This window comes from Triticum aestivum, chromosome 4A (genome assembly GCF_018294505.1).
Source record: "Triticum aestivum cultivar Chinese Spring chromosome 4A, IWGSC CS RefSeq v2.1, whole genome shotgun sequence".
Taxonomy (NCBI): domain Eukaryota; kingdom Viridiplantae; phylum Streptophyta; class Magnoliopsida; order Poales; family Poaceae; genus Triticum; species Triticum aestivum.
In genome coordinates, this window is record NC_057803.1 from 427,163,957 (window position 1) to 427,188,877 (window position 24,921).

Below are 24,921 nucleotides of genomic sequence, written 5' to 3' on the forward strand. Positions count from 1 at the left end.
TTTCTCACCAAGGCCACAATTGGATTGTCGTTTCGCAGCGCTATACCCTTGTAAAATATACACGCCTCCATTCGTTGTTCTTTTTCCAAGTGAAAATCAAGTGTGGCTGGTGATATACACCTGTAAAATAAATAAGAGTGCATAAAAAGATACACCGATTCCAAGCGGGGCCCAAGGGTGTGTGCCTGGGTTGCTTCTTCTTGTCTTAATTCCAAATGCCTCAGGGGTAGTCCCCTGTTGGTCAATTTTTAAATAAAGCGCAGATAAAAAAGCAAACACACCAGGGAAAAGGTTGAAATACCCAACTGATGTGCAACTCAAACAACTGAGAACATCGCTCATGATTACAAGTAACTGATCACAAAGGTGTTGCTATGGCCCATGACATGACTACAATGTACATAGAAAATTACCCAGCTTCCATAGGTATACATGTCCAAAACAAGTCCTCCTTGCTGATCATTTCTCTCGACCTCATTGTTTCTCTGAGCATCTTCTCTATTTGCACTAATGGAATGAATGAATGGATGGATGGATGGATAAATGATTAATCAATGTACACATCACTCAAAATCCAGTAACCCTTTCCAGAGGGCCAGCATATCTAGCTGCCCGATTATCCTTCAGTAGGGCCGGCATATTTGTCTAGCTATCTCTGGCCATGGTAAAGGTGGTCGCAACAAAATCCAGGTCCTCCCATATGTATTGCTTACTTCTTGGTGCTCACTTTACCATTTGGAGTTTTCTTTCCATCCACCCCACCCAAAGTTGATTGTTTACCATTCTTGATTGGGATATGAGCCGTTCCATTAGCCTTTTTGGGTAACGGAGATGTCCTTTTCGCAGGATTTATCCCTCTGAAAGAGATTCAAAACCAGTGTAACTCACAACAGCAGTGCACAAACTTGATAATTGCTAGAGAAATTCAATAGTTAGTAATTGAACTTACCTGATGTCTGTACTTTTTACACTCTTGGTTTGGGCCTTCTTTGCAACTGAGCCGCCCCCATTGGCAGTAACAGAAGCTTTTGGGGCGCTGGCTGGCCGCACCGAATCTTGTTCTGATGAGCAAGTAGTTTCAACTTCGCCGTCATCTGAATCCTCTGTTGCGACAGACCCGGCCCGACTCCATTGTTGGTCAGGACTGCTTCGTTGATACAATGCTAGATCATGTGTAGCATCAGGTCCCAATTCTGGTAAGGAATTGCTGCTCCTCAACCGGGTATTGTCGCCATTACAACCATCAAGCCACGAAGATGGATCGCTGACAAGCATGTCTGACAATTCGAAGTTTGGCTTGGTCTGCCTTGTAGGAGTACCGTTGCTTCGATTCTTCCATATTACAATGTAGAAAATTAGATTGATTATACTGTGTGCTAGCTCTGCTGATGCTTACGTTGTATTTAAAGTTGTTCGGCAAATGCAGTCAAGTATCTCTATAACTTCATTTTTGTAAAACAGAATGCCTTTACCCTCATATAATACATGCTACAAGATATATATGTATGTTCACTAGATAGACTAGTAAACACACCAAACTTTCAGGCAAAGAAGAATCATCCGAGTATATGAGTCTAATGGTATCTGTGGCTAGTTAGAACTATTTTTGCAGCTTTGCATTACAAATTTTGATCAAGAAAAAGTTGTGCTATGAATTTCAGCTTGGAAAATGAATACCTCTAGACATCCAGCTTCTTCCCTTGGGTGCCCGGATGCGGGGGATGCATGACTGATCCTAATGTCTCTTAATATATCTGGGCTCGAATGTGTACTTCGTATGCTTTCATTTTCTCCATCTTTGCTAGCCAAAGCTGCCTTGAGGCAAGCAATCTGCAGTAAGATAAACATGAGCAGAAGTTGCTTTAGAGCCACCTAAAGCTAGTCCTTATGACAGTAACATAGAGGAGGCTGGTAACTAAATTAACCTGTTCCTTGAGCTCTTTGACTTCTCCTCCTTCCTTGTTTGTCTTGGCTGCTCCAAGCTCAACACTGGCAACTCTCTCAGCAAACTTCAAAGTGCTTATTGATTCACCAACGGCATCCGGTTCGGGGGCTATGTGAACAAACATCAATGTTTTTGCTTGTCCTCCTGAGAATAGCAAGCACATATTATTAGTATTATACATATTTTCGGCTCCAAGAAGGTGCAAATTAAGGATGTCAAGTTTTAGAGATACCAAGAGAGTCCTGCAGTAATTGAGTAAGTTTGCTATTCCGGTAAGGAACATGAGCATTTTTCTGGGCGAGGGATGCAATGACATCCCCTAGTGCTGCCAGTGACTTGTTTATGTGTTGTGCCTCCTTCAGTCTGTCTCCCACAACCTCGGATTTATCGACTCTTTCGCTGCCAGCTAAATCCACAAGATGCATGCAGCCTCTTAGCACGGTACCTGATGTTAAATCTCGCCCTTGAACATGGACTGTTACACAACTGTAAAGTGCAATTCTCAACCATCAGCTAAAACACCACGTTGGCATGAAAGGCAACATTCAAAAATCAAGCACTACCTATGGGAGCGACTACTTCTGTCATTCATAGCCGTTGAGCAAACTGCACGGTTCTTGTGATCAAGATTCATCAAATCAACCACATCGGAGGTCGACGCGACCGGAACTCTGTTTGCATCTGGAACTGCAATGCCATTCTGAGAGCTATTTCGAATCTCTAATGTTGATTGATGTTAAGGAGATCAAGTATATCGTCAAAAAAAAGGAGATTCTTTTTTGTATTAGGATAACGATGACTACTGACAGTCTGACATGATCAGTATCTAATCCAGCAGCAAAGGATATTTCTTGTTTGGACCACTGTGAAGAAGATCTCTCACTTGTTCATTGTAGATCTCCATCATCTGCACAGAAATTTCATAACAAAATGTGTCCCTCCTCTGTGCTTGAATATCGAACAGATCATTTAAAGCCCTATAATTGACACCAAGCCCTTCTTCTGTCAGTATTTTAGGACCACTCTGCAACATCACAAAAATATTGTTTTGATTTTGCAATGAAACTAAAATTACCACAAAGATGGGAAAATTGTGTACCATTGTAAAGGTCTTCCCTGACCCAGTTTGGCCATACGCAAATATACATACGTTGTAACCATCAAGAACAGAACGGACTAAAGGCTGCATGTCAACAAAGATCTCCGCTGCAGTAATGAAAGTGTGCATGTCATTTTGATTGCCAAAGATACTACTACTATATAAAAGAAATAACACGGTAGAGCAACTTGTAGGTACAACCTTGTGTGGCTAAGGGCCCAAAGACCCTATTGAAAGTAAAAGATTTCCGCGCATCTTTTCCTTGTTTCGATGAAGTCATGAGAGTGATAGTTCTATCTTCTATGCCAGCAACACAGCTTGAGGAACTTACTTTTCCAGGCAGGAAAGGTCTCACTCGACAGTACACTCTAATATTCCCTGGTGACAAAGGACAAACTGAAGTATTAGTATGCAGCATTCCACCACGAAGGATGAGTCTGCAATCATGAAGACCTCATTTTGTATGACTCAAACAATAGTACCTCTAAGATCCTGTATTTGGTTGTACAGCTTACGGTTTTCCTCGAGAACTTTATGATACCCAGAAGCCGCATGAGAAATAGTGCGCAGATGATTTCCTATTTCAACAAGAAAGAACATAAGATGGCTTCAATGATTTCGAAGAAAAATGTATAAAATATTATAAACGCCCAAAACTGAGGATTTGGTTTACCAAGCTTAGCAAGGTCTTCAGAGTATTGCAATTTGAACTGCTCTATCCCAGACTTAACAGTACAAAGGTTACTTTTCATATCCTACAGAAAACATCAACACCCAGAGGAAGATGGTGGAAATGCAAAGTAACAGAAATCAGAAAAGAAGCTTGAACTTTATAAATACCTGGATCTGTTTCTTTTGTAGCTCAAAATGTATATCTGCCCTTGCCTGTATGTCTTTTGCCACACTATCACCGTTCACCAGCACAACAGCACTGACATCTCCCGTACTACCCACAGAATTGTGATCTTCGTCGTCCATCTTCACGTTATTAGTGACACAACTGTTGTCTTCTTCGTCCGTCTTCACATGATTAGTGACAGACTCGTGATCTTCTTCGTCCATCTTTACATTATTAGCGAGTCAATGAAAAATACTTGGTTATTTATCCATTTCAGCCATGGAAAAGGGAATAAATTTCATTTCAACAGTATGTTAGATATGTCAAGACAACAAAATAGATACCTTCCCATGATCGCTGGTGGAAGTTGCCTCCATTTCCTGTGGTGTGTCTGATGACTCTGTTTTACATACTGAGCTACTGTCATTAGGATCTATAGTGTATTTCACCTATTAAGAGTTCTCTATTAGTCCAGCAGCGCATGAGGTAGCATAACCACAACTACAAGGTCATCAGAACAATCTGAAATATGTGAACATACCAAAACATTCTGGTTTGCCATACGACGCTCAAATTCATGAATAACCTTGCTCAAGAGTGATTCTACAAGCTGCAAATTAGCAGAGCCCCTTATACAAAAATTGATCCTCGTGAATCACGTTGCGTGAAAAGTAAATTATCCAGTAGGCTCACCAATGGAACTTCTTCTGGTTTCTTATCTGATAGAATTGTTTGAACAAGCATTCTGATGGAGTCTGAAGTAATCTACAACCGCGAATGTAACAAATATAATTTCAGAGTAAAGAAAATCACCTAGTTTGATGTAAGAGCCGCAAATATATAGAGTACTAACTATTCTGTCTTTGAATGAATAGGCACTTACTGTTTCAGCGGGTTCTAGGGAACAATCAAGACCTAAAGTTTGCTCCAGTGATACGCCATCCCGGAGTAGCTCAGCTGAGTGACTCCTCGTCATCGCCTTCATAAAAGGTTCGTTCTTACGAACAGAGCATTTTGCAGACATTGAAGGCTTTACAATGCCGCCATGTTTAAATAAAGATTGTTTGCCGAGTTGCTTAGTTTCAGCAAATGACTTGAGGGCAAGAACACAGTCTACAACTCGGACCCCTTGTCCACCCTATAGTTGAGTTTAAGACGAATTCGTTAAGTTCACTGTGGCGAAAGAAACACAATGCATGTTTTTTGCACAAGCTGAAGCAACATTCCTTTGAAAGTGCAGTATGAGGCAGGAGTTAACACTGCAAAACTGTACTCCCAAGGGGATTAGCCGTAGACGTCTAGATTTAACTGAAAATGATAGTGTCACCTTTTCCAGGTCGGACACCTCAAATGTTGGGAGACCTAAATCTTGTAGGCCTGTGAGGAAATTCCTCACGTTTTCGAAGTACTGGTATGCACAGAGAGCTGAACCATCTGAAGGGATAGTAGAAACCGAGTGGACCTCCACAACCTAGAATCATCACACTCAGCATGCAAAATCACCAAAAGGGAACTTGAAATTTTAAAGACTTGAAGGGGACGAATGCAACCTTCGGCACGGTGCCAGGCTGAATCTTGTTGACTGCATTGCAAAGAATGATGCCATTCCTCAGGCCAACCCGGAATTCCTCCTCAGACGGTTCTTCGGCAAGGTTCTTCGCGCAGACTACCCCTACTGTCCTTCTCAACCAGCTGGCTGCTTCATTCCTTCTTACTGCTGCATTTATCAACCCGAAACAAGCACAATTTTCAACCAATTCAGATACGTTAGCGACCACACTGCGTTAGCTGTAGAATTTAGGTGTTCAGATTAACAGTTACTGACAGGCTGATGCTTGAATTCTGAAATACTGGTACAGAACACATTGAACACTTTGTTGACTTAATGAGATTACATTTTGTCGTCAACTGGATAGATGGTACAGCTAGATCATGAATGCGAAATTCAACTGGATAGATAGTTTCAGCTATCATCACTGAGAGTGCAGGAAAAAGTTACTGAAGCATGGTCTAACATCATTGCGTTTGGGGGGGGGGGGGGGGGGGGGGGGGGCGTCTTCATCTGATCATCTTATTATCGAACAAGGTTTTCTTCTAATTCTTTCCTCCACTTGCCGGTAACAAGTAAAGATGAATTCGTTGTGCTGAACATGCAAAAGACTGTAATTCTTCATTAGATGTCGGCTAAAGGTGTGGCTGCCACTGTTTGAGCACAATCTAAGCTCCAGCCCAGAAAGAAAACACTAAACGTATGGACCAAAAGTGTAATTCAATCCTTGGTTGAGATGTACCCGGGTCCAAGCATCATCAATCAACTAGTACTCCCTCCATAAAGAAATATAAGAGCGTTTAGATCACTACTTTAGTGATCTAAACGCTCTTATATTTGTTTACAGAGGGAGTACAAGATTTCACGAAATCAAAAAGATTATAAGCCCCTAATGAAGAAGGGAAGGAGCCAAGAGAACAGCTCACCGGCCACCTCGGCCTTGCGCCAGGCCATGTCAATGTTCCTCCCCATCACCAGCACTTCGCCTACACCCCCTCCTCCCCCTAATCTTTCCCCGTGCATCCTCAGCATGTCCTCCACGATGGCTGTCGCCGCCACCGCCTCCCGCTCCGGCGACGCCATAGAAGCCCCGGGTCAGGCGACCCGAACACGGCTGGAACGCCCGGGAGGAGGCGGCGACAGGGGGGAGGCACGATCGCGGGTGGATTGGGGGGGAAGAAATCGGTGGAAGAGGAGAGGGGCGCTCTTCCTTCTCCTCCAAACGGTGGTGGTGGCGCTCACGAGCGGGTTGGTGTTTTCCTTTTTTTGAGGTGGTGGCGAGGGTGGGGAGTGGAAATAGGAAAACTTTGAGGGTGTGGACTCCATATATCGCTAGGGGATTAGGGGCGACTAAAAATGGGAGCTTTTTCTTTTCAAGACTATTTCTGGCTTTTGCAGCTCGTTTCCCTCGTTTGGGAAAACAAGAGTAGAAAGAAAAAAAAAATCATGAATCAATCAAAATGTGTTGTGCATTTCACAATGCCGGAATAAAGATTTTGGGAAAATGTGTGGACTTAAACGAACAAAGATTGGTAGACGGGAACTCCAAACTAACTCGAGCGAAACTTCAGGGTGTGTTCTGTATATTACCGAGATTTGGCTAGGTGTATACTGACTGGATTCTCATTAATTTGGACGCACAACTGTGTCCCGTGTCTCAAATGATATTTGTCATCGATCTTTTCGGAATATATGCAATGTTGGTTGTGTATCTTTGTATTAATAGAAGAAAATAATGTGGTACCCCGAGAACGATTACGTGACATAAACAAGTCATGCACGGAAAGAGCACAATGAAGAAAGAAAAAACACAATTAAGTGAGGCCTCGCTTAGCTAAGCATGGTCTAGCATTTGCCATTTGGTCACCTGTGGTTTGTTAGCACCAATGGATCTTCCCATCAAAAATAAAAATACCAACGAATCTTTGCTACGAGTTGTGCCTAATTTGTTTACTTCGTTTGGATTGAGAAGGGGAACGTGGCAATTTTCTTTCCAAGCTGCCAATCAGTTGTAGTAAGACTTTGGTCAAATGAAGTCCAATTAATGTAGTTTATTGTTTGGAAGAAAATTAAGGAGTAGCTCCGGTTGCCGCAAAGAAAAAAAGGAGTAGCTCCGGTTGCAAAAGACCAGGTCAGCATAGTTCATGCCGGCCTCTCATTGTATATACAGACAAACAAAATGAAATTACCCTACATCGTCCAAACCTCGAAGCATCATGCTAGTTCTATATTAGAATGTTGGGAGATTTTCTCGTTCGTACGATGATTGGATTGTCTCTTGTGTTGAACCTCTTTTTTTTTCTAAAAAGAAGGATAACCCTCGGCCTCTGCATCAATCGATGCATGCGGCCATATTATTAAATAAAAACGTTCTTTTTCGCTTGTGTTGAACCTAGCCCCCGGCTTCTTGTGCTGAACCTAGCTGTCAAAGAGTTATTATTCGTTCTTTTTCGCTTGTGTTTGTTAGTTTCCTTTGTCTTATGGCCTCTAAGCCACCACAGGAGGTGAAGAGAACCCAAGGATGCACGTTGAAATGCAATTACAGTTTCTACGATGCTAGATTTGTGTGTCTTTGACTACGGTGTCACAACGATAAAAGCGGTGTCTCACATCAAAGTCACACGGCTATTAGTTTTACGAACAACATTGCAAACACTAGAAAGCATGTGGTGTTTGGTCCCACTAATTGATGATCTCAAATCCTTTGGATTTTCGCCCTCTGCTTAGGCCCTTCTCGGCGGCAATGATGGTGTCGAATGAGTTTTGGCAAGTGGTTCTCTCGTTTCAATTTTTGGGCTCCCGATCTTCTTCATTGACAATATTGCGATGAATCAGTTGTTTCACGAATGTCATGCAAAAGGGTCTGTCCCAAGTAGAGGTTTGTTTAGTGATATCAGGTTCTCACCTATTAATATGGCTAGCTCAAGTGTTTATTCAATAACTTTGAGGTTACTGTAGATTGTGCATGTTTCGTATTTTTCCGGACTTTCACCCGAGCCATGGTGGGAAGTCAAGATGTAAAAGGTAAAACTAGAGACGGCGACTTCAAAAACCATAATGTGACTTTAAGTTCTACCATGGATTTTTGGTGTTTGCCTTTGCTTTGATTAGTTTGATTTGATATACCGTTTTAACCATCAGAAAATTTTGCTTTTTTACTTAGAAAAACCAACATGAATCTCCGAGCAAAATCAAATGACATAAGAGTTACGAAATTTTGTTAATTTTGTAAAATTAAATCCGTTGAAGTATATGATTTCCTACATAGTGAAACTATCTCAAATAACTGTCTTTTGTTTAGTAATTTGCATCACTATCGAACATCTATCAAAATTCAGACGAAATCCATGTCCTTTTCTATTCCTTGTTTTCTTTGAGCAAACATTCCTTGGACTGGGCCGGTTTTAAGTCGACGAAGACACTCGCCACCATGGGCAGAGCAACACACATAATAGAGCATCATTTCAAAACCACAATTTGTGAAATTAGATCTAAAATGCAAAATGAAATTGAAACGTAAAAAATACAGTGTTTGATTCAAAGTAGACATAACAAATACTTCAAATGATTTGAAATAAACATAACATAAAAATTAAATATGCACTTAAACACAGACATCAAACATAAAGCAAAAAGCACGAAGATCAAACATAGAGCATCACTCCCGACTGCCCGGTGCAACGGGGCGGCAACGATCGGTGCCTCCTTCCTTCCCCCATGAGGCCGCTGCGGACGAGTCACTTCCCTTCGGATCGCCTAGGCCGGGGCGACGACACTGACCGTGAGTGGACGAGGTCAGGGCGGTCAGAGGCATGGGGGCGCGGAGCAGGTGGCAAAAACAGGATTTGTTAAATCTGAGTCGACTGAAACTTAAATAAGCCTTAGCTGATGTTATATTCGTGGGATCTTATGTGAAAATTCATGCAAATTTTTTATTAGCATTTTTTTACATGCCATATCAATTGACTTAAATTTGAAGTCTCGTCAACTGAGACCTAGGCACGTAAAACCGTCCGTGAGTCTAGCAAGTAGAGGTTTTGTGCTTCCTTGGTGTTTACCGCTGCTGAACCGCGCAAGCACCGTGGGATGACTCCTGGACGGCCACGGCATCCCTGAACTTGGCGTAGATGTCTCCCTTGTAGAAGCTCCAGGTCCTCCACACCAGCAGCAGCGACACGAGCGCGCTGCCCACGGTGACGGCCGTTACGATGAGGAACGACTCTCTGAAGCAACGCACGCCCATGCACGTCCTGCTCTCGCCGTTCCCGCGCTGCCTCGCCGCCTCCGCGTCGTAGAGCCGCCCGGCGACGCACACGTTGAGCACGTAGGCGCCCACGGGGCTGGCCGCGGCGCCCAGGTTGTAGAGCGTGGCGTAGTACCTCAGCCCGAACACCTCGGAGATGATGGCGTAGATGAGCGGCCACTGCGCGCCGAAGCAGAAGCCCACGATGATGGAGGCGGCGTAGAGCGACCGCGGCACGGCGAGCGCGATGAGTAGGTGGCCGGCGCAGGAGAGGAGGAGCACCAGCGTGAGCGCCAGCGGCCGCGGGACGCCGTGCCGCGCCAGCAGGGCCTCGGACGCGAACCCGGCCGTCACCCGCCCGGCGTAGTTCCAGACGCTGACGAGGGAGACCAAGGTGTTGACGCTCTGCGCCGGGTACCCCAGCGACTGCCCGATCTGCCCTATGTTGTCGATCGCCGTCAGCGTCCCGCCCACGCCGCAGATGGTGGCCAGGAACAGCACCAGCATGTCCACGCTCACCAGCGCCTGAGGGATGGAGTAGTCCTCCCCGTGCGCCGGCGGGTTGAACATGTGCTTCAAGCCAGAGCCGAGGCAAGAAGAAGACGACGGCGGCGGATGCTCTGCCACTTGCACGACTTCAGCGGTTAGCTTCTCCACGGTCACCCATGTCGATGTCCGGGGCTCCGGCGGAGGCTCTTGCTGGAGCTCTCTTTTCTCGAGCCAGTAGTAGTATGTTAGGTACACACTAGTTCTTCTCCTCTCAACTATGGTGATCTGAATCAGGTAGCAGTACAACTGGGGAAGGAGATGAGAAGGGGATTAGGATTACAGAGAGATACACACACACGCCGCCGCCGCCGCCTGATCCTAGTCGGGATGCCCGCTCTCTACCTGCTACCTGCCTTATATCTTTCTGCAACGTGGTCTCCTGAGCTGAACATGTAGGAGATCCATTGGGGTCCAGTAAACTTGTGGCAAGGCCTCCTCTCCCTTCTGGGCCGGCTCGGTACCGTGGCTTCTCTCGGCCCAGGTGTAGCTGGGACGCTAACACCCCCTCCTTCTTCAGATACGACTTGACCCCAAGTTGGTGTTGGGTTTCGTAGTAATTTCAAAAAAATTCCTACGCACACGCAAGATCATGATGATGCATAGCAACGAGAGGGGAGAGTGTTGTCTACGTACCCTTGTAGACCGCAACAGAAGCGTTGACGCAATGTAGAGGAAGTAGTCGTACGTCTTCCGATCCGACCGATCCAAGCACCGTTACTCCGGCACATCCGAGTTCTTGGCACACGTACAGCTCGATGACGCTCCCCGGGCTCCGATCCAGCAAAGCTTCGGGGATGAGTTTCGTCAGCACAACGGTGTGGTGACGATGATGATGTTCTACCGACGCAGGGCTTCGCCTAAGCACTACTACGATATGACCGAGGTGGAATATGGTGGAAGGGGGCACCGCACACGGCTAAGGAACGATCACGAAGATCAACTTCTGTGTCCTAGGGTGCCCCCTTGCCTCCGTATATAAAGAATCCAAGGGGGGGTGCGGCCGGCCTAGAGGAGGCGCGCAGGAGGAGTCCTACTCCTACCGGGAGTAGGACTCCCCTCCCGTTCCTTGTCCAACTAGGAGAGGTGGAGGGAGAGAAGGAAAGGGGGGGGGGGCGCCGCCCCTCCCTCCTTGTCCAATTCGGACTAGGGGGAGAGGGGGCGCCCGGCCTGCCCTGGCAGCCCCTTCCTCTTCTCCACATTAGGCCCATAAGGCCCATTAACCCCCGGGGGGTTCCGGTAACCCTCCGGTGCTCCGGTTTTATCCGAAACTTCCCCGGAACCCTTCCGGTGTCCGAATATAGTCATCCAATATATCAATCTTTATGTCTCGACCATTTCGAGACTCCTCGTCATGTCCGTGATCACATCCGGGACTTCGAACTAACTTCGGTACATCAAAATGCATAAACTCATAATAACTGTCATCGTAACGTTAAGCGTGCGGACCCTACGGTTCGAGAACAATGTAGAAATGACTGAGACAAATCTCCGGTCAATAACCAATAGCGGGACCTGGATGCCCATATTGGCTCCTACATATTCTACGAAGATCTTTATCGGTCAGACCGCATAACAACATATGTTGTTCCCTTTGTCATCGGTATGTTACTTGCCCGGGATTCGATCGTCGGTATCCAATACCTAGTTCAATCTCGTCACCGGCAAGTCTCTTTACTCGTTCCGTAATACATTATCTAACAACTAACTTATTAGTTGTAATGCTTGCAAGGCTTATGTGATGTGCATTACCGAGAGGGCCTAGAGATACCTCTCCGACAATCGGAGTGACAAAACCTAATCTCGAAATACGCCAACCCAACATTTACCTTTGGAGACACCTGTAGTACTCCTTTATAATCACCCAGTTACGTTGTGACGTTTGGTAGCACCCAAAGTGTTCCTCCGGTAAACGGGAGTTGCATAATCTCATAGTTATAGGATCATGTATAAGTCATGAAGAAAGCAATAGCAACATACTAAACGATCGGGTGCTAAACTAATGGAATGGGTCATGTCAATCAGATCATTCACTTAATGATGTGATCCCGTTAATAAAATAAAAACTCCTTGTTTATGGTTAGGAAACATAACCATCTTTGATTAATGAGCTAGTCAAGTAGAGGCATACTAGGGACACTTTGTTTGTCTATGTATTCACACATGTATTATGTTTCCGGTTAATACAATTCTAGCATGAATAATAAACATTTATCATGATATAAGGAAATAAATAATAACTTTATTATTGCCTCTAGGGCATATTTCCTTCAGTCTCCCACTTGCACTAGAGTCAATAATCTAGATTACACAGTAATGATTCTAACACCCATGGAGCCTTGGTGCTGATCATGTTTTGCTCGTGGAAGAGGCTTAGTCAATGGGTCTGCTACATTCAGATCCGTATGTATCTTGCAAATCTCTATGTCTCCCACCTGGACTAGATCCCGGATGGAATTGAAGCGTCTTTTGATGTGCTTGGTTCTCTTGTGAAATCTAAATTCCTTTGCCAAGGCAATTGCACCAGTATTATCACAAAAGATTTTCATTGGACCCGATGCACTAGGTATGACACCTAGATCGGATATGAACTCCTTCATCCAGACTCCTTCATTTGCTGCTTCCGAAGCAGCTATGTACTCCGCTTCACATGTAGATCCTGCTACAACGCTTTGTTTAGAACTGCACCAACTGACAGCTCCACCGTTTAATGTAAACACGTATCCGGTTTGCGATTTAGAATCGTCCGGATCAGTGTCAAAGCTTGCATCAACGTAACCTTTTACGATGAGCTCTTTGTCACTTCCATATACGAGAAACATATCCTTAGTCCTTTTCAGGTACTTCAGGATGTTCTTGACCGCTGTCCAGTGATCCATTCCTGGATTACTTTGGTACCTCCCTGCTAGACTTATAGTAAGGCACACATCAGGTCTGGTACACAGCATTGCATACATGATAGAGCCTATGGCTGAAGCATAGGGAACATCTTTCATATTCTCTCTATCTTCTGCAGTGGTCGGGCATTGAGTCTTACTCAACTTCACACCTTGTAACACAGGCAAGAACCCTTTCTTTGCTTGATCCATTTTGAACTTCTTCAAAACTTTGTCAAGGTATGTGCTTTGTGAAAGTCCAATTAAACGTCTTGACCTATCTCTATAGATCTTTAATGCCTAATATGTAAGCAGCTTCACCGAGGTCTTTCATTGAAAAACTCTTATTCGAGTATCCCTTTATGCTATCCAGAAATTCTACATCATTTCCAATTAGTAATATGTCATCCACATATAATATCAGAAATGCTACAGAGCTCCCACTCACTTTCTTGTAAATACAGGCTTCTCCAAAAGTCTGTATAAAACCAAATGCTTTGATCACACTATCAAAACGTTTATTCCAACTCTGAGAGGCTTGCACCAGTCCATAAATGGATCGCTGGAGCTTGCACACTTTGTTAGCTCCCTTTGGATCGACAAAACCTTTTGGTTGCATCATATACAACTCTTCTTCCAGAAATCCATTCAGGAATGCAGTTTTGACATCCATCTGCCAAATTTCATAATCATAAAATGCGGCAATTGCTAACATGATTCGGACAGACTTAAGCATCGCTACGGGTGAGAAGGTCTCATCGTAGTCAATCCCTTGAACTTGCCGAAAACCTTTTGCGACAAGTCGAGCTTTGTAGACAGTAATATTACCGTCAGCGTCAGTCTTCTTCTTGAAGATCCATTTATTCTCAATTGCTTGCCGATCATCGGGCAAGTCAACCAAAGTCCATACTTTGTTCTCATACATGGATCCCATCTCAGATTTCATGGCTTCAAGCCACTTTGCGGAATCTGGGCTCACCATTGCTTCTTCATAGTTCGTAGGTTCATCATGATCTAGCAGCATGACTTCCAGAACGGGATTACCGTACCACTCTGGCGCGGATCTTACTCTGGTTGATCTACGAGGTTCAGTAGTATCTTGTTCTGAAGTTTCATGATCATTATCATTAGCTTCCTCACTAACTGGTGTAGGTGTCACAGAAACAGTTTTCTGTGATGTACTACTTTCCAATAAGGGAGCAGGTACAGTTACCTCGTCAAGTTCTACTTTCCTCCCACTCACTTCTTTCGAGAGAAACTCCTTCTCCAGAAAGTTTCCGAATTTAGCAACAAAAGTCTTGCCTTCGGATCTGTGATAGAAGGTGTATCCAATAGTCTCCTTTGGATATCCTATGAAGACACATTTCTCCGATTTGGGTTCGAGCTTATCAGGTTGAAGCTTTTTCACATAAGCATCGCAGCCCCAAACTTTCAGAAACGACAACTTTGGTTTCTTGCCAAACCACAGTTCATAAGGCGTCGTCTCAACGGATTTTGATGGTGCCCTATTTAACGTGAATGCGGCCGTCTCTAGAGCGTATCCCCAAAACGATAGCGGTAAATCAGTAAGAGACATCATAGATCGCACCATATCCAGTAAAGTACGATTACGACGTTCGGACACACCATTACGCTGTGGTGTTCCGGGTGGCGTGAGTTGCGAAACTATTCCACAATTTTTCAAATGTACACCAAACTCGTAACTCAAATATTCTCCTCCACGATCAGATCGTAGAAACTTTATTTTCTTGTTACGATGATTTTCAACTTCACTCTGAAATTCCTTGAACTTTTCAAACGTTTCAGACTTATGTTTGATTAAGTAGATATACCCATATCTGCTTAAATCATCTGTGAAGGTGAGAAAATAACGATATCCGCCACGAGCCTCAATATTCATCGGACCACATACATCTGTATGTATAATTTCCAACAAATTTGTTGCTCTCTCCATAGTACCGGAGAACGGCGTTTTAGTCATCTTGCCCATGAGGCACGGTTCGCAAGTACCAAGTGATTCATAATCGAGTGGTTCCAAAAGTCCATCAGTATGGAGTTTCTTCACACGCTTTACACCGATATGACCTAAACGGCAGTGCCACAAATAAGTTGCACTATCATTATCAACTCTACATCTTTTGGCTTCAACATTATGAATATGTGTATTACTACTATCGAGATTTAACAAAAATAGACCACTCTTCAAGGGTGCATGACCATAAAAGATATTACTCATATTAATAGAACAACCATTATTCTCCGATTTAAATAAATAGCCGTCTCGCATCAAACAAGATCCAGAAATAATGTGCATGCTCAACGCTGGCACCAAATAACAATTATTTAGGTCTAATATTAATCCCGAAGGTAGATGTAGAGATAACATGCCGACTTCGATCACATCGACTTTGGAACCATTTCCCACGCGCATTGTCACCTCGTCCTTAGCCAATCTTCGCTTAATCCGTAGTCCCTGTTTCGAGTTGCAAATATTAGCAACAGAACCAGTATCAAATACCCAGGTGCTACTGTGAGCATTAGTAAGGTACACATCAATAACATGTATATCACATATACCTTTGTTCACCTTGCCATCCTTCTTATCCGCCAAATACTTGGGGCAGTTCCGCTTCCAGTGACCAGTCTGCTTGCAATAGAAGCACTCAGTTTCAGGCTTAGGTCCAGGTTTGGGTTTCTTCCCTTGAGTAGCAACTTGCTTGCCGTTCTTTTTGAAGTTCCCCTTCTTCTTCCCTTTACCCTTTTTCTTGAAACTAGTGGTCTTATTGACCATCAACACTTGATGCTCCTTCTTGATTTCTACCTCCGCAACTTTCAGCATCGCGAAGAGCTCGGGAATAGTCTTATTCATCCCTTGCATATTATATTTCATCACGAAGCTCTTGTAGCTTGGTGGCAGTGATTGGAGAATTCTGTCAATGACACAGTCATCTGGAAGATTAACTCCCAACTGAATCAAGTGATTATTATACCCAGACATTTTGAGTATATGCTCACTGACAGAACTGTTCTCCTCCATCTTGCAGCTATAGAACTTATTGGAGACTTCGTATCTCTCAATCCGGGCATTTGCTTGAAATATTAACTTCAACTCCTGGAACATCTCATATGCTCCATGACGTTCAAAACGTCGTTGAAGTCCCGATTCTAAGCCGTAAAGCATGGCACACTGAACTATCGAGTAGTCATCAGCTTTGCTCTGCCAGACGTTCATAACATCCGGCGTTGCTCCTGCAGCAGGCCTGGCACCCAGCGGTGCTTCCAGGACGTAATTCTTCTGTGCAGCAATGAGGATAATCCTCAAGTTACGGACCCAGTCCGTGTAATTGCTACCATCATCTTTCAACTTTGCTTTCTCAAGGAACGCATTAAAATTCAACGGAACAACAGCACGAGCCATCTATCTACAATCAAACATAAACAAGCAAGATACTATCAGGTACTAAGTTTCATGATAAATTTAAGTTCAGTTAATTTACTTAAAGAACTCCCACTTAGATAGACATCCCTCTAATCCTCTAAGTGATTACGTGATCCAAATCAACTAAACCATGTCCGATCATCACGTGAGATGGAGTAGTTTCATTGGTGAACATCTTTATGTTGATCATATCTACTATATGATTCACGCTCGACCTTTCGGTCTCCGTGTTCCGAGGCCATATCTGTATATGCTTGGCTCGTCAAGTTTAACCTGAGTATTCCGCGTGTGCAACTGTTTTGCACCCGTTGTATTTGAACGTAGAACCTATCACACCCGATCATCACGTGGTGTCTCAGCACGAAGAACTTTCGCAACGGTGCATACTCAGGGAGAACACTACTTGATAATTTAGTGAGAGATCATCTTATAATGCTACCGTCAATCAAAGCAAGATAAGATGCATAAAAGATAAACATCACATGCAATCAATATAAGTGATATGATATGGCCATCATCATCTTGTGCTTGTGATCTCCATCTCCGAAGCACCGTCGTGATCACCATCGTCACCGGCGTGACACCTTGATCTCCATCGTAGCGTCGTTGTCGTCTCGCCAAGCTTGTGCTTCCATGACTATCGCTACCGTTTAGTGATAAAGTAAAGCATTATAGCGCGATTGCATTGCATACAATAAAGCGACAACCATATGGCTCCTGCCAGTTGCCGATTACTCGGTTACAAAACATGATCATCTCATACAATAAAAATCAACATCATGTCTTGACCATATCACATCACAACATGCCCTGCAAAAACAAGTTAGACGTCCTCTACTTTGTTGTTGCAAGTTTTACGTGGCTGCTACGGGCTTAAGAAAGAACCAATCTTACCTACGCATCAAAACCACAACGATAGTTTGTCAAGTTGGTGTTGTTTTAACCTTCGCAAGGACCGGGCGTAGCCACACTCAGTTAAACTAAAGTTGGAGAAACTGTCACCCACAAGCCACCTCTGTGCAAAGCACGTCGGGAGAACCGGTCTCGCGTAAGCGTACGCGTAATGTCGGTCTGGGCCACTTCATCCAACAATACCACCGAACCAAAGTATGACATGCTGGTAAGCAGTATGACTTATATCGCCCACAACTCACTTGTGTTCTACTCGTGCATATAACATCAACATATAAAACCTAGGCTCGGATGCCACTGTTGGGTTTCGTAGTAATTTCAAAAAAATTCCTACGCACACGCAAGATCATGATGATGCATAGCAACGAGAGGGGAGAGTGTTGTCTACGTACCCTTGTAGACCGCAACGGAAGCGTTGACGCAACGTAGAGGAAGTAGTCGTACGTCTTCCGATCTGACCGATCCAAGCACCGTTACTCCGGCACCTCCGAGTTCTTGGCACACGTACAGCTCGATGACGCTCCCCGGGCTCCGATCCAGCAAAGCTTCGGGGATGAGTTTCGTCAGCACAACGGCGTGGTGACGATGATGATGTTCTACCGACGCAGGGCTTCGCCTAAGCACTACTACGATATGACCGAGGTGGAATATGGTGGAAGGGGGCACCGCACACGGCTAAGGAACGATCACGAAGATCAACTTCTGTGTCCTAGGGTGCCCCCTTGCCTCCGTATATAAAGGATCCAAGGGGGGGGTGCGGCCGGCCTAGAGGAGGCGCGCAGGAGGAGTCCTACTCCTACCGGGAGTAGGACTCCCCTCCCGTTCCTTGTCCAACTAGGAGAGGTGGAGGGAGAGAAGGAAAGGGGGGGCGCCGCCCCTCCCTCCTTGTCCAATTCGGACTAGGGGGAGAGGGGGCGCGCGGCCTGCCCTGGCAGCCCCTTCCTCTTCTCCACATTAGGCCCATAAGGCCCATTAACCCCCCGGGGGGTTCCGGTAACCCCCGGGTCGACCCGGTGCTCCGGTTTTATCCGAAACTTCCCCGGAACCCTTCCGGTGTCCGAATATAGTCATCCAATATATCAATCTTTATGTCTCGACCATTTCGAGACTCCTCGTCATGTCCGTGATCACATCCGGGACTCCGAACTAACTTCGGTACATCAAAATGCATAAACTCATAATAACTGTCATCGTAACGTTAAGCGTGCGGACCCTACGGTTCGAGAACAATGTAGACATGACTGAGACAAATCTCCGGTCAATAACCAATAGCGGGACCTGGATGCCCATATTGGCTCCTACATATTCTACGAAGATCTTTATCGGTCAGACCGCATAACAACATACGTTGTTCCCTTTGTCATCGGTATGTTACTTGCCCGAGATTCGATCGTCGGTATCCAATACCTAGTTCAATCTCGTTACCGGCAAGTCTCTTTACTCGTTCCGTAATACATCATCTCACAACTAACTTATTAGTTGTAATGCTTGCAAGGCTTATGTGATGTGCATTACCGAGAGGGCCCAGAGATACCTCTCCGACAATCGGAGTGACAAAACCTAATCTCGAAATACGCCAACCCAACATGTACCTTTGGAGACACCTGTAGTACTCCTTTATAATCACCCAGTTACGTTGTGACGTTTGGTAGCACCCAAAGTGTTCCTCCGGTAAATGGGAGTTGCATAATCTCATAGTTATAGGAACATGTATAAGTCATGAAGAAAGCAATAGCAGCATACTAAACGATCGGGTGCTAAGCTAATGGAATGGGTCATGTCAATCAGATCATTCACTTAATGATGTGATCCCGTTAATCAAATAACAACTCCTTGTTTATGGTTAGGAAACATAACCATCTTTGATTAATGAGCTAGTCAAGTGGAGGCATACTAGTGACACTTTGTTTGTCTATGTATTCACACATGTATTATGTTTTCGGTTAATACAATTCTAGCATGAATAATAAACATTTATCATGATATAAGGAAATAAATAATAACTTTATTATTGCCTCTAGGGCATATTTCCTTCAGTTGGTGCAGTAGGAAAACGTTGCCGGATGTCTTCGAGATCTTCCCAAGTATCTGGAGTAGCTTGATTGTCTTGCCAGTGCACGAGGCCCTGCTCGCGCATCTTGTGGGAGCTGCGACACCACTGTTTGTCCAGTATCTTGACAAGCACATTGGCAGTGTCTGACATGGCTGGGAGAGATGAGGAAGCGCTTGTACCTGGTGTTAGCGCCTTGCGAAGCTGAGAGACGTGGAAGACAGGAAATATGGATGATCCCTCTGGTAATTGAAGTTCATAGGTGACCTCGTTGATTCGTCGGATGACTAGGAAAGGCCCGAAGAATTTGAAGCTGAGCTTGTGGTTGGCTCGTCACGCCACTGACGTTTGAATGTATGGCTGTAATTTGAGGAAAACCTGATCACCCACTTGGAATTCTCTGGGGGTTCGCTTTTGATCAGCTTGGGTTTTCATAAGTTGCTTGGCCCGGACCAGGTGTTGGCGGAGCACGTCTTCCATCTGCTGGCGCTCCTCAAGCCACTCGTTGAGCTCAGGTAAAGGAGTGGCATGTTCTGGTACCACTCCTAATTGCCGTGGTTCTTGCCCATAAACCACAAAGAACGGGGTCTTACCCAATGTTGAGTGGTATGTTGAATTGTACCAGAATTCTGCTAATGGCAACCATCTGCTCCATGTTGTAGGGGCGCTGTGTACGAAGCAACGCAGGTATGTCTCAACGCATTGGTTGACGCGCTCAGTTTGCCCATCCGTTTGTGGGTGGTGTGAGGAGCTCATCTTCAGCTCCACCCCTTGCAGCTTGAAAATCTCTTTCCATACTTTGCTGGTGAAGACCGCGTCCCGATCTGAAATGATTGCTTCTGGCATCCCACGGAGCTTATAGACTTGATCAATGTATAGCTGTGCAATAGTCTGTGTAGTGTAAGGATGCTTAACTGGAAGAAAGTGGGCTTACTTGGAAAAGGTGTCCACAATGGCAAGTATGCAGTTGTATTGCCTGGATGGTGGTAACCCTCCAATGAAATCCATCGAGACGAGATCCCAGCAGCGCTTGGCAACGGGCAGGGGGTGCAGGAGGCCGGGATATTGCACACGGTCAGGCTTGGCAAGATTGCACATACCCTTTAATTTATTGTTTCATACCCGGCCAGGCGAACAGGTGCTTGATACGGCGATAAGTAGCTGAAATCCTGAGTGGACTCCGATAGCACTATCGTGCAAGGCGCGCATGATTTGTTGCTGGAGATGTGCATTGTTACCTAACCAGACACGACCTCTGAAACACACTATACCCTTACTGATGGTGAATTTTCCTCCGGCTACGGGTGCTACAGCCAGCTGAGTAATCAATTGCTGTGTTTTCTGGTCAGACTCGTAACCCTTGACAATTTCTTGCAACCATGTTGGTTGGCAAATTGAGAGAACGTGTAGTTGCTCCGGAGCAGGGATGGGGCGCCGTGATAGAGCATCTGTGGCACTATTCTCCGTACCCTTGCGATAACAAATACGATATTGTAGGCCCAAGAGCTTGGTAAATGCTTTTTGCTGCCACGGAGTGTGTAGGCGTTGCTCTTCTAGATGGACCAGGCTGCGCTGGTCAGCCTTGACTAAGAATTCCCCAAACTAAAGATATGGACGCCATTGCTCAACAACCAAGACAATTGCGAGGTATTCTTTTTCATATGTTGACAACCCTTTGGTCCGGGGCCCCAATGCCTTGCTGAGATATGCAATGGGGTGTCCATCTTGCTGGAGGACAGTGCCCACTCCATATTCACAAGCGTCTGTCTCGATAACAAACTGTTTTGTGAAATCCGAAAGTGCCAAGGTGGGGGTTGATGTTAAAGCTTGCTTCAGGGCTTCAAATGCAGATTGGGTTGCTTCTGTCCACTAGAATGGTACTTGTTTGCACAACAGGTTAGTGAGAGGCCGAGCGAGCATGCCAAACTGCTGGACAAAACGCCTGTAGTATCCTGCAAGCCCCCAAAAGGCACGGACATCCTTGACGCAGACTGGTACATGCCAATCAATCACTTGTTGGATCTTGGCACTGTCAGTGGAAACCCCTTGGGCTGAAATAGTGTGGCCAAGGTAGTTGAGTTCCCGTTGGGCGAAAACACATTTAGACCTCTTGACAACCCACTGATCACGTCGGAGGAGTGAGAGCACTTGCCGCAGGTGTTGGACATGCAGAGCAAGGGATTTGCTGAAAACCAGAATGTCATCGAAGAAATACATGGCACATACCCTCAAGACAGGTTGCAGGGTGGTACTGATGCCTCCAAGGAATGTTGCTGGGGCCTCTCCCAGGCCAAAAGGAACCACTTTGTACTCGAAGTGTCCCTCATGTGTTTGAAACGCTATTTTCAACTCCTCGCCCTCAGCTAGACGGATTTGATGATATCCGGCGCGAAGGTCCAGTTTAGAGAACCACCGGGCCCCTGCCAATTCATCCAAGATGTCTTCGAGTACTGGAACTGGGTATTTACTGATGATGGTCATAGCATTCAACCATCGGTAATCGACACACATGCGCCATGTGTCGTCCTTTTTCTTGACTAATATGATCAGGGAGAAAAAAGGGCTTTTACTTTTCTGAATGAGGCCTGCCCTCAGCAGTTCTGCAACTTGGCGTTCGATCTCTGTTTTCAGCTCCGGCTTGTGGCGATATGCTCGTATGTTCATCGGTTGTGCTCCTTGCATCAGAGGTATGGTATGATCACATTCGTGTTTTGGGGGCAGCTCTGTGGGTTCCCGGAAGAGGTCCTGGTAGTCCAGCAGAACTTGGGCAACTTCCGGAGGTAGTTCTGTGTACTAGATGTCAGCGACATCCTCTAAATCCTTTGCAAAGCACAATTGAACTGCATAGGCCACCGCTGAGTGCTTCTCCATACTCGCAAGCTATATTTTGATAAGAGACTCACATGAGGTGGTTGATGACGTGATACCTTGCAGGATGATCGTGAATCCTTGATGTTCAATTTGCATGCGTCTCTTTGGTCAATCAATGAGCATGGGGCTGTGGTATTCCAACCAATCCATCCCCAATATTACATCGTAAGAGCCCAAGGGAAGAACCCTGAAGTTGGTGGTAAACACATGACCCTGTGTATACCAGGAACAACCTGGAACTTCTTTATCACACCACAACTGAGATCCATTGGCTACTGCCACTTTCACAGGCTTGGCCATGTCCTGTACCCCTTGCAAACGGGGTAGCAAACTCTGAGAGACAAAGGATGCCGAGCTGCCGGAGTCCACTAGCATTAACACTTCCCGACCTTGCAACCATCCATGCAATTGAAGGCAGTTAGGGGCCTCTGTGCCTGAAACTGCGTTGATGGAGAGTTGCCAAACCTGCTCTGTTGCGTCATGCTGCCCTGGTTGAGAAATGTTCCCTGCATCTTCGAGTGGTGCGTCCATACTGAATAGGCTGAGCATTTCCTCGATCACGTGCAGCTTAACAGTTGGGGGACAGACATGACCATGCCCCCAACGTTCTCCACACTTGAAGCACAACCCCTTCGCACGCTGAAAATTACGCAGGGCAGTGATTTTGGATGCATCGCTGCCTGCATGAGCTACTTCAGTTGCGTGATGATCATCTGCTGCTGGTGATATAGTTGGTGCTCTTGCTGGTGCAGGTGGAGGTGGTAATGGAAGTGGTGTAGCCTGCCGCAGACGAGTTGAGGGGGGTACTCCTTCGGAATGATTGTACTAGCCCCCCCCCCCCGTTGCCCATCGGCTACTTCTTGCAGAATGGCCAAGGCACAGGCTGTGTCAAGATCCTTGGGCCTCTGAACCATGACCACGACACGGATGTCCTGCCGCAGTCCCTCCACAAACCTCGTTAGGAAATACAAGGGATGGATAGCATCAGAATAGGAGATTAAATGATTCATCAAATTTTCAAACTGCTCAATGAAATCTGCCACGGAACTAGTTTGTCGTAATGAATAAAACTGACGGATCGGCAATTGATGACGGTCTCATCCAAAACGAGCACAAGGGAGATTGCAAAATGCTTCCCAATCAAGCTCGGCTATTTTGCCTTGAACCGATTGGAGCCAGATCACTGCTGGTCCAGTGAAATGTAAGGTGGACATGGGAACATAGTAAGATGCATGAGTCTGGAACATGCTAAAATATTGTTCGCACATCGTCTTCCAGATTTTTGGATTTTCACCCGAAAATTGGGGAAACGAAATGGATGGCGGCGGTGCTCCTAGCCCAGTGACTATCTGATGCAAATTGGAATTGGAGGCCATGGCAGTATCTAGCAGACGTGATTGCATAGGAAGGTGGAAGTTGGGCATACCATTGGCCGGAGAGGTCGCCGGTGGGATGGCACCCACCGACAACCCGCCCCGTAGAAGATGAGACTCGCCGTGGCCATCGGTCCCGTGGATCACACCGCCAGATGATGGATCGAAGAGATCCACCACCTTCGATCCACTCGCCGGCGGACTTGCCTTGGCTGTCTGCTCGCCCTGCAGCACGCTAACCGACGCCTGGAGCTTGGCGAGGCGCGTCTCCAGTGTTTCCAGGCGGTGAGTTCGTCCACCTGGGCGGATTGGTGGTCGATCCGCCCCGCAAGCTGCTTGATATCGGTGCGGATGTCGTCGTTGGCCTTGTTCATGTTCTCCTGTAACTTGTCCAGGTAGGCCTTGAGCGCCATGTGATGCCGTCGATGCGGCTATATCTCCCACGTGTCGAAGCACGACTTAGAGGCATAACCGCATTGAAAGCAATGTCACAAGTGAGGTAATCTTCGCAAACAACCCATGTAATACAATAAGGGAAAAGATACATAGTTGGCTTACAATCGCCACTTCACACAAATACATGAATAAAGCATTACATCATCCAGATACAATCAAGGTCCGACTACGGAACCAAAATAAAAGAAGACTACCCCAAATGTTACACAGATCCCTGATCGACCCCAACTGGGCCCCACTACTGAACAACAAGAACGAAACAACACAAAGTACAAGATCTTCATCGAGGCTCCTCCTTGAGCTTGGTTGCGTCATCTGCACGGTTCAACGGCACATGCAAACTGGTTTTGGAAGTATCTGTGAGTCACGGGGACTCAGCAATCTCACACCCTCGCGATCAAGACTATTTAAGCTCATGGTAAGGTAAAAGGTATGAGGTGGAGCTGCAGCAAGCGACTAGCATATATGGTGGCTAACATACCCAAAAGAGAGCGAGAAGAGAAGGCAAAGCACGGTCGAGAAACTATGATCAAGAAGTGATCCTAGGACAACCTACGTCAAACATAACTCCAACACCGTGTTCACTTCCCGGACTCCGCCGAAAAGAGACCATCACGGTTACACACGCGGTTGATGTATTTTAATTAACATAAACTTCAGGTTTTTTACAACCGGACATTAACAAATTCCCATCTACCCATAACCGCGGGCACGGCTTTCGAAA

The 24,921-nt window shown here is 45.6% G+C and overlaps 1 protein-coding gene and 1 pseudogene across 2 annotated transcripts; both read right to left on the reverse strand.

The window, feature by feature from the left end:
* Positions 1-290: 290 nt before the first annotated feature.
* On the reverse strand, positions 291-6,722 carry LOC123086213 (kinesin-like protein KIN-14P). Of its 2 annotated transcripts, none has more exons than XM_044507928.1 (19): positions 6,358-6,722; positions 5,433-5,596; positions 5,210-5,353; positions 4,766-5,020; positions 4,576-4,647; positions 4,424-4,492; positions 4,227-4,331; positions 3,885-4,106; positions 3,718-3,799; positions 3,527-3,622; positions 3,246-3,422; positions 3,045-3,151; positions 2,794-2,969; positions 2,509-2,670; positions 2,178-2,431; positions 1,926-2,089; positions 1,678-1,830; positions 950-1,332; positions 291-857 (listed from the first exon to the last, which is right to left on the reverse strand). In XM_044507928.1, the coding sequence occupies exons 1-19, from the start codon at positions 6,512-6,514 to the stop codon at positions 710-712; spliced, it is 3,090 nt and encodes a 1,029-aa protein (XP_044363863.1). In that variant the 5' UTR covers positions 6,515-6,722; the 3' UTR covers positions 291-709. The 2 variants fall into 2 exon arrangements, with proteins under 2 accessions (XP_044363863.1, XP_044363862.1); XM_044507927.1 differs by having other exon boundaries at positions 5,433-5,599; positions 6,358-6,721.
* A 2,363-nt stretch (positions 6,723-9,085) lies between these two features.
* LOC123082038 (uncharacterized) overlaps positions 9,086-24,921 on the reverse strand; it is a 96,804-nt pseudogene continuing 80,968 nt past the window's right edge.

Excerpts from the sequence above, each read along its gene's own strand:
- LOC123086213 (XM_044507927.1), bottom strand. The coding sequence starts at position 6,514 with ATGGCGTCGCCGGAGCGGGAGGCGGTGGCGGCGACAGCCATCGTGGAG. Across the intron at positions 4,107-4,226 it reads CCACCAGCGATCATGGGAAG|ATGGACGAAGAAGATCACGA; the intron begins GTATCTATTTTG and ends AATAATGTAAAG. Across the intron at positions 1,831-1,925 it reads TCAAAGAGCTCAAGGAACAG|ATTGCTTGCCTCAAGGCAGC; the intron begins GTTAATTTAGTT and ends ATCTTACTGCAG.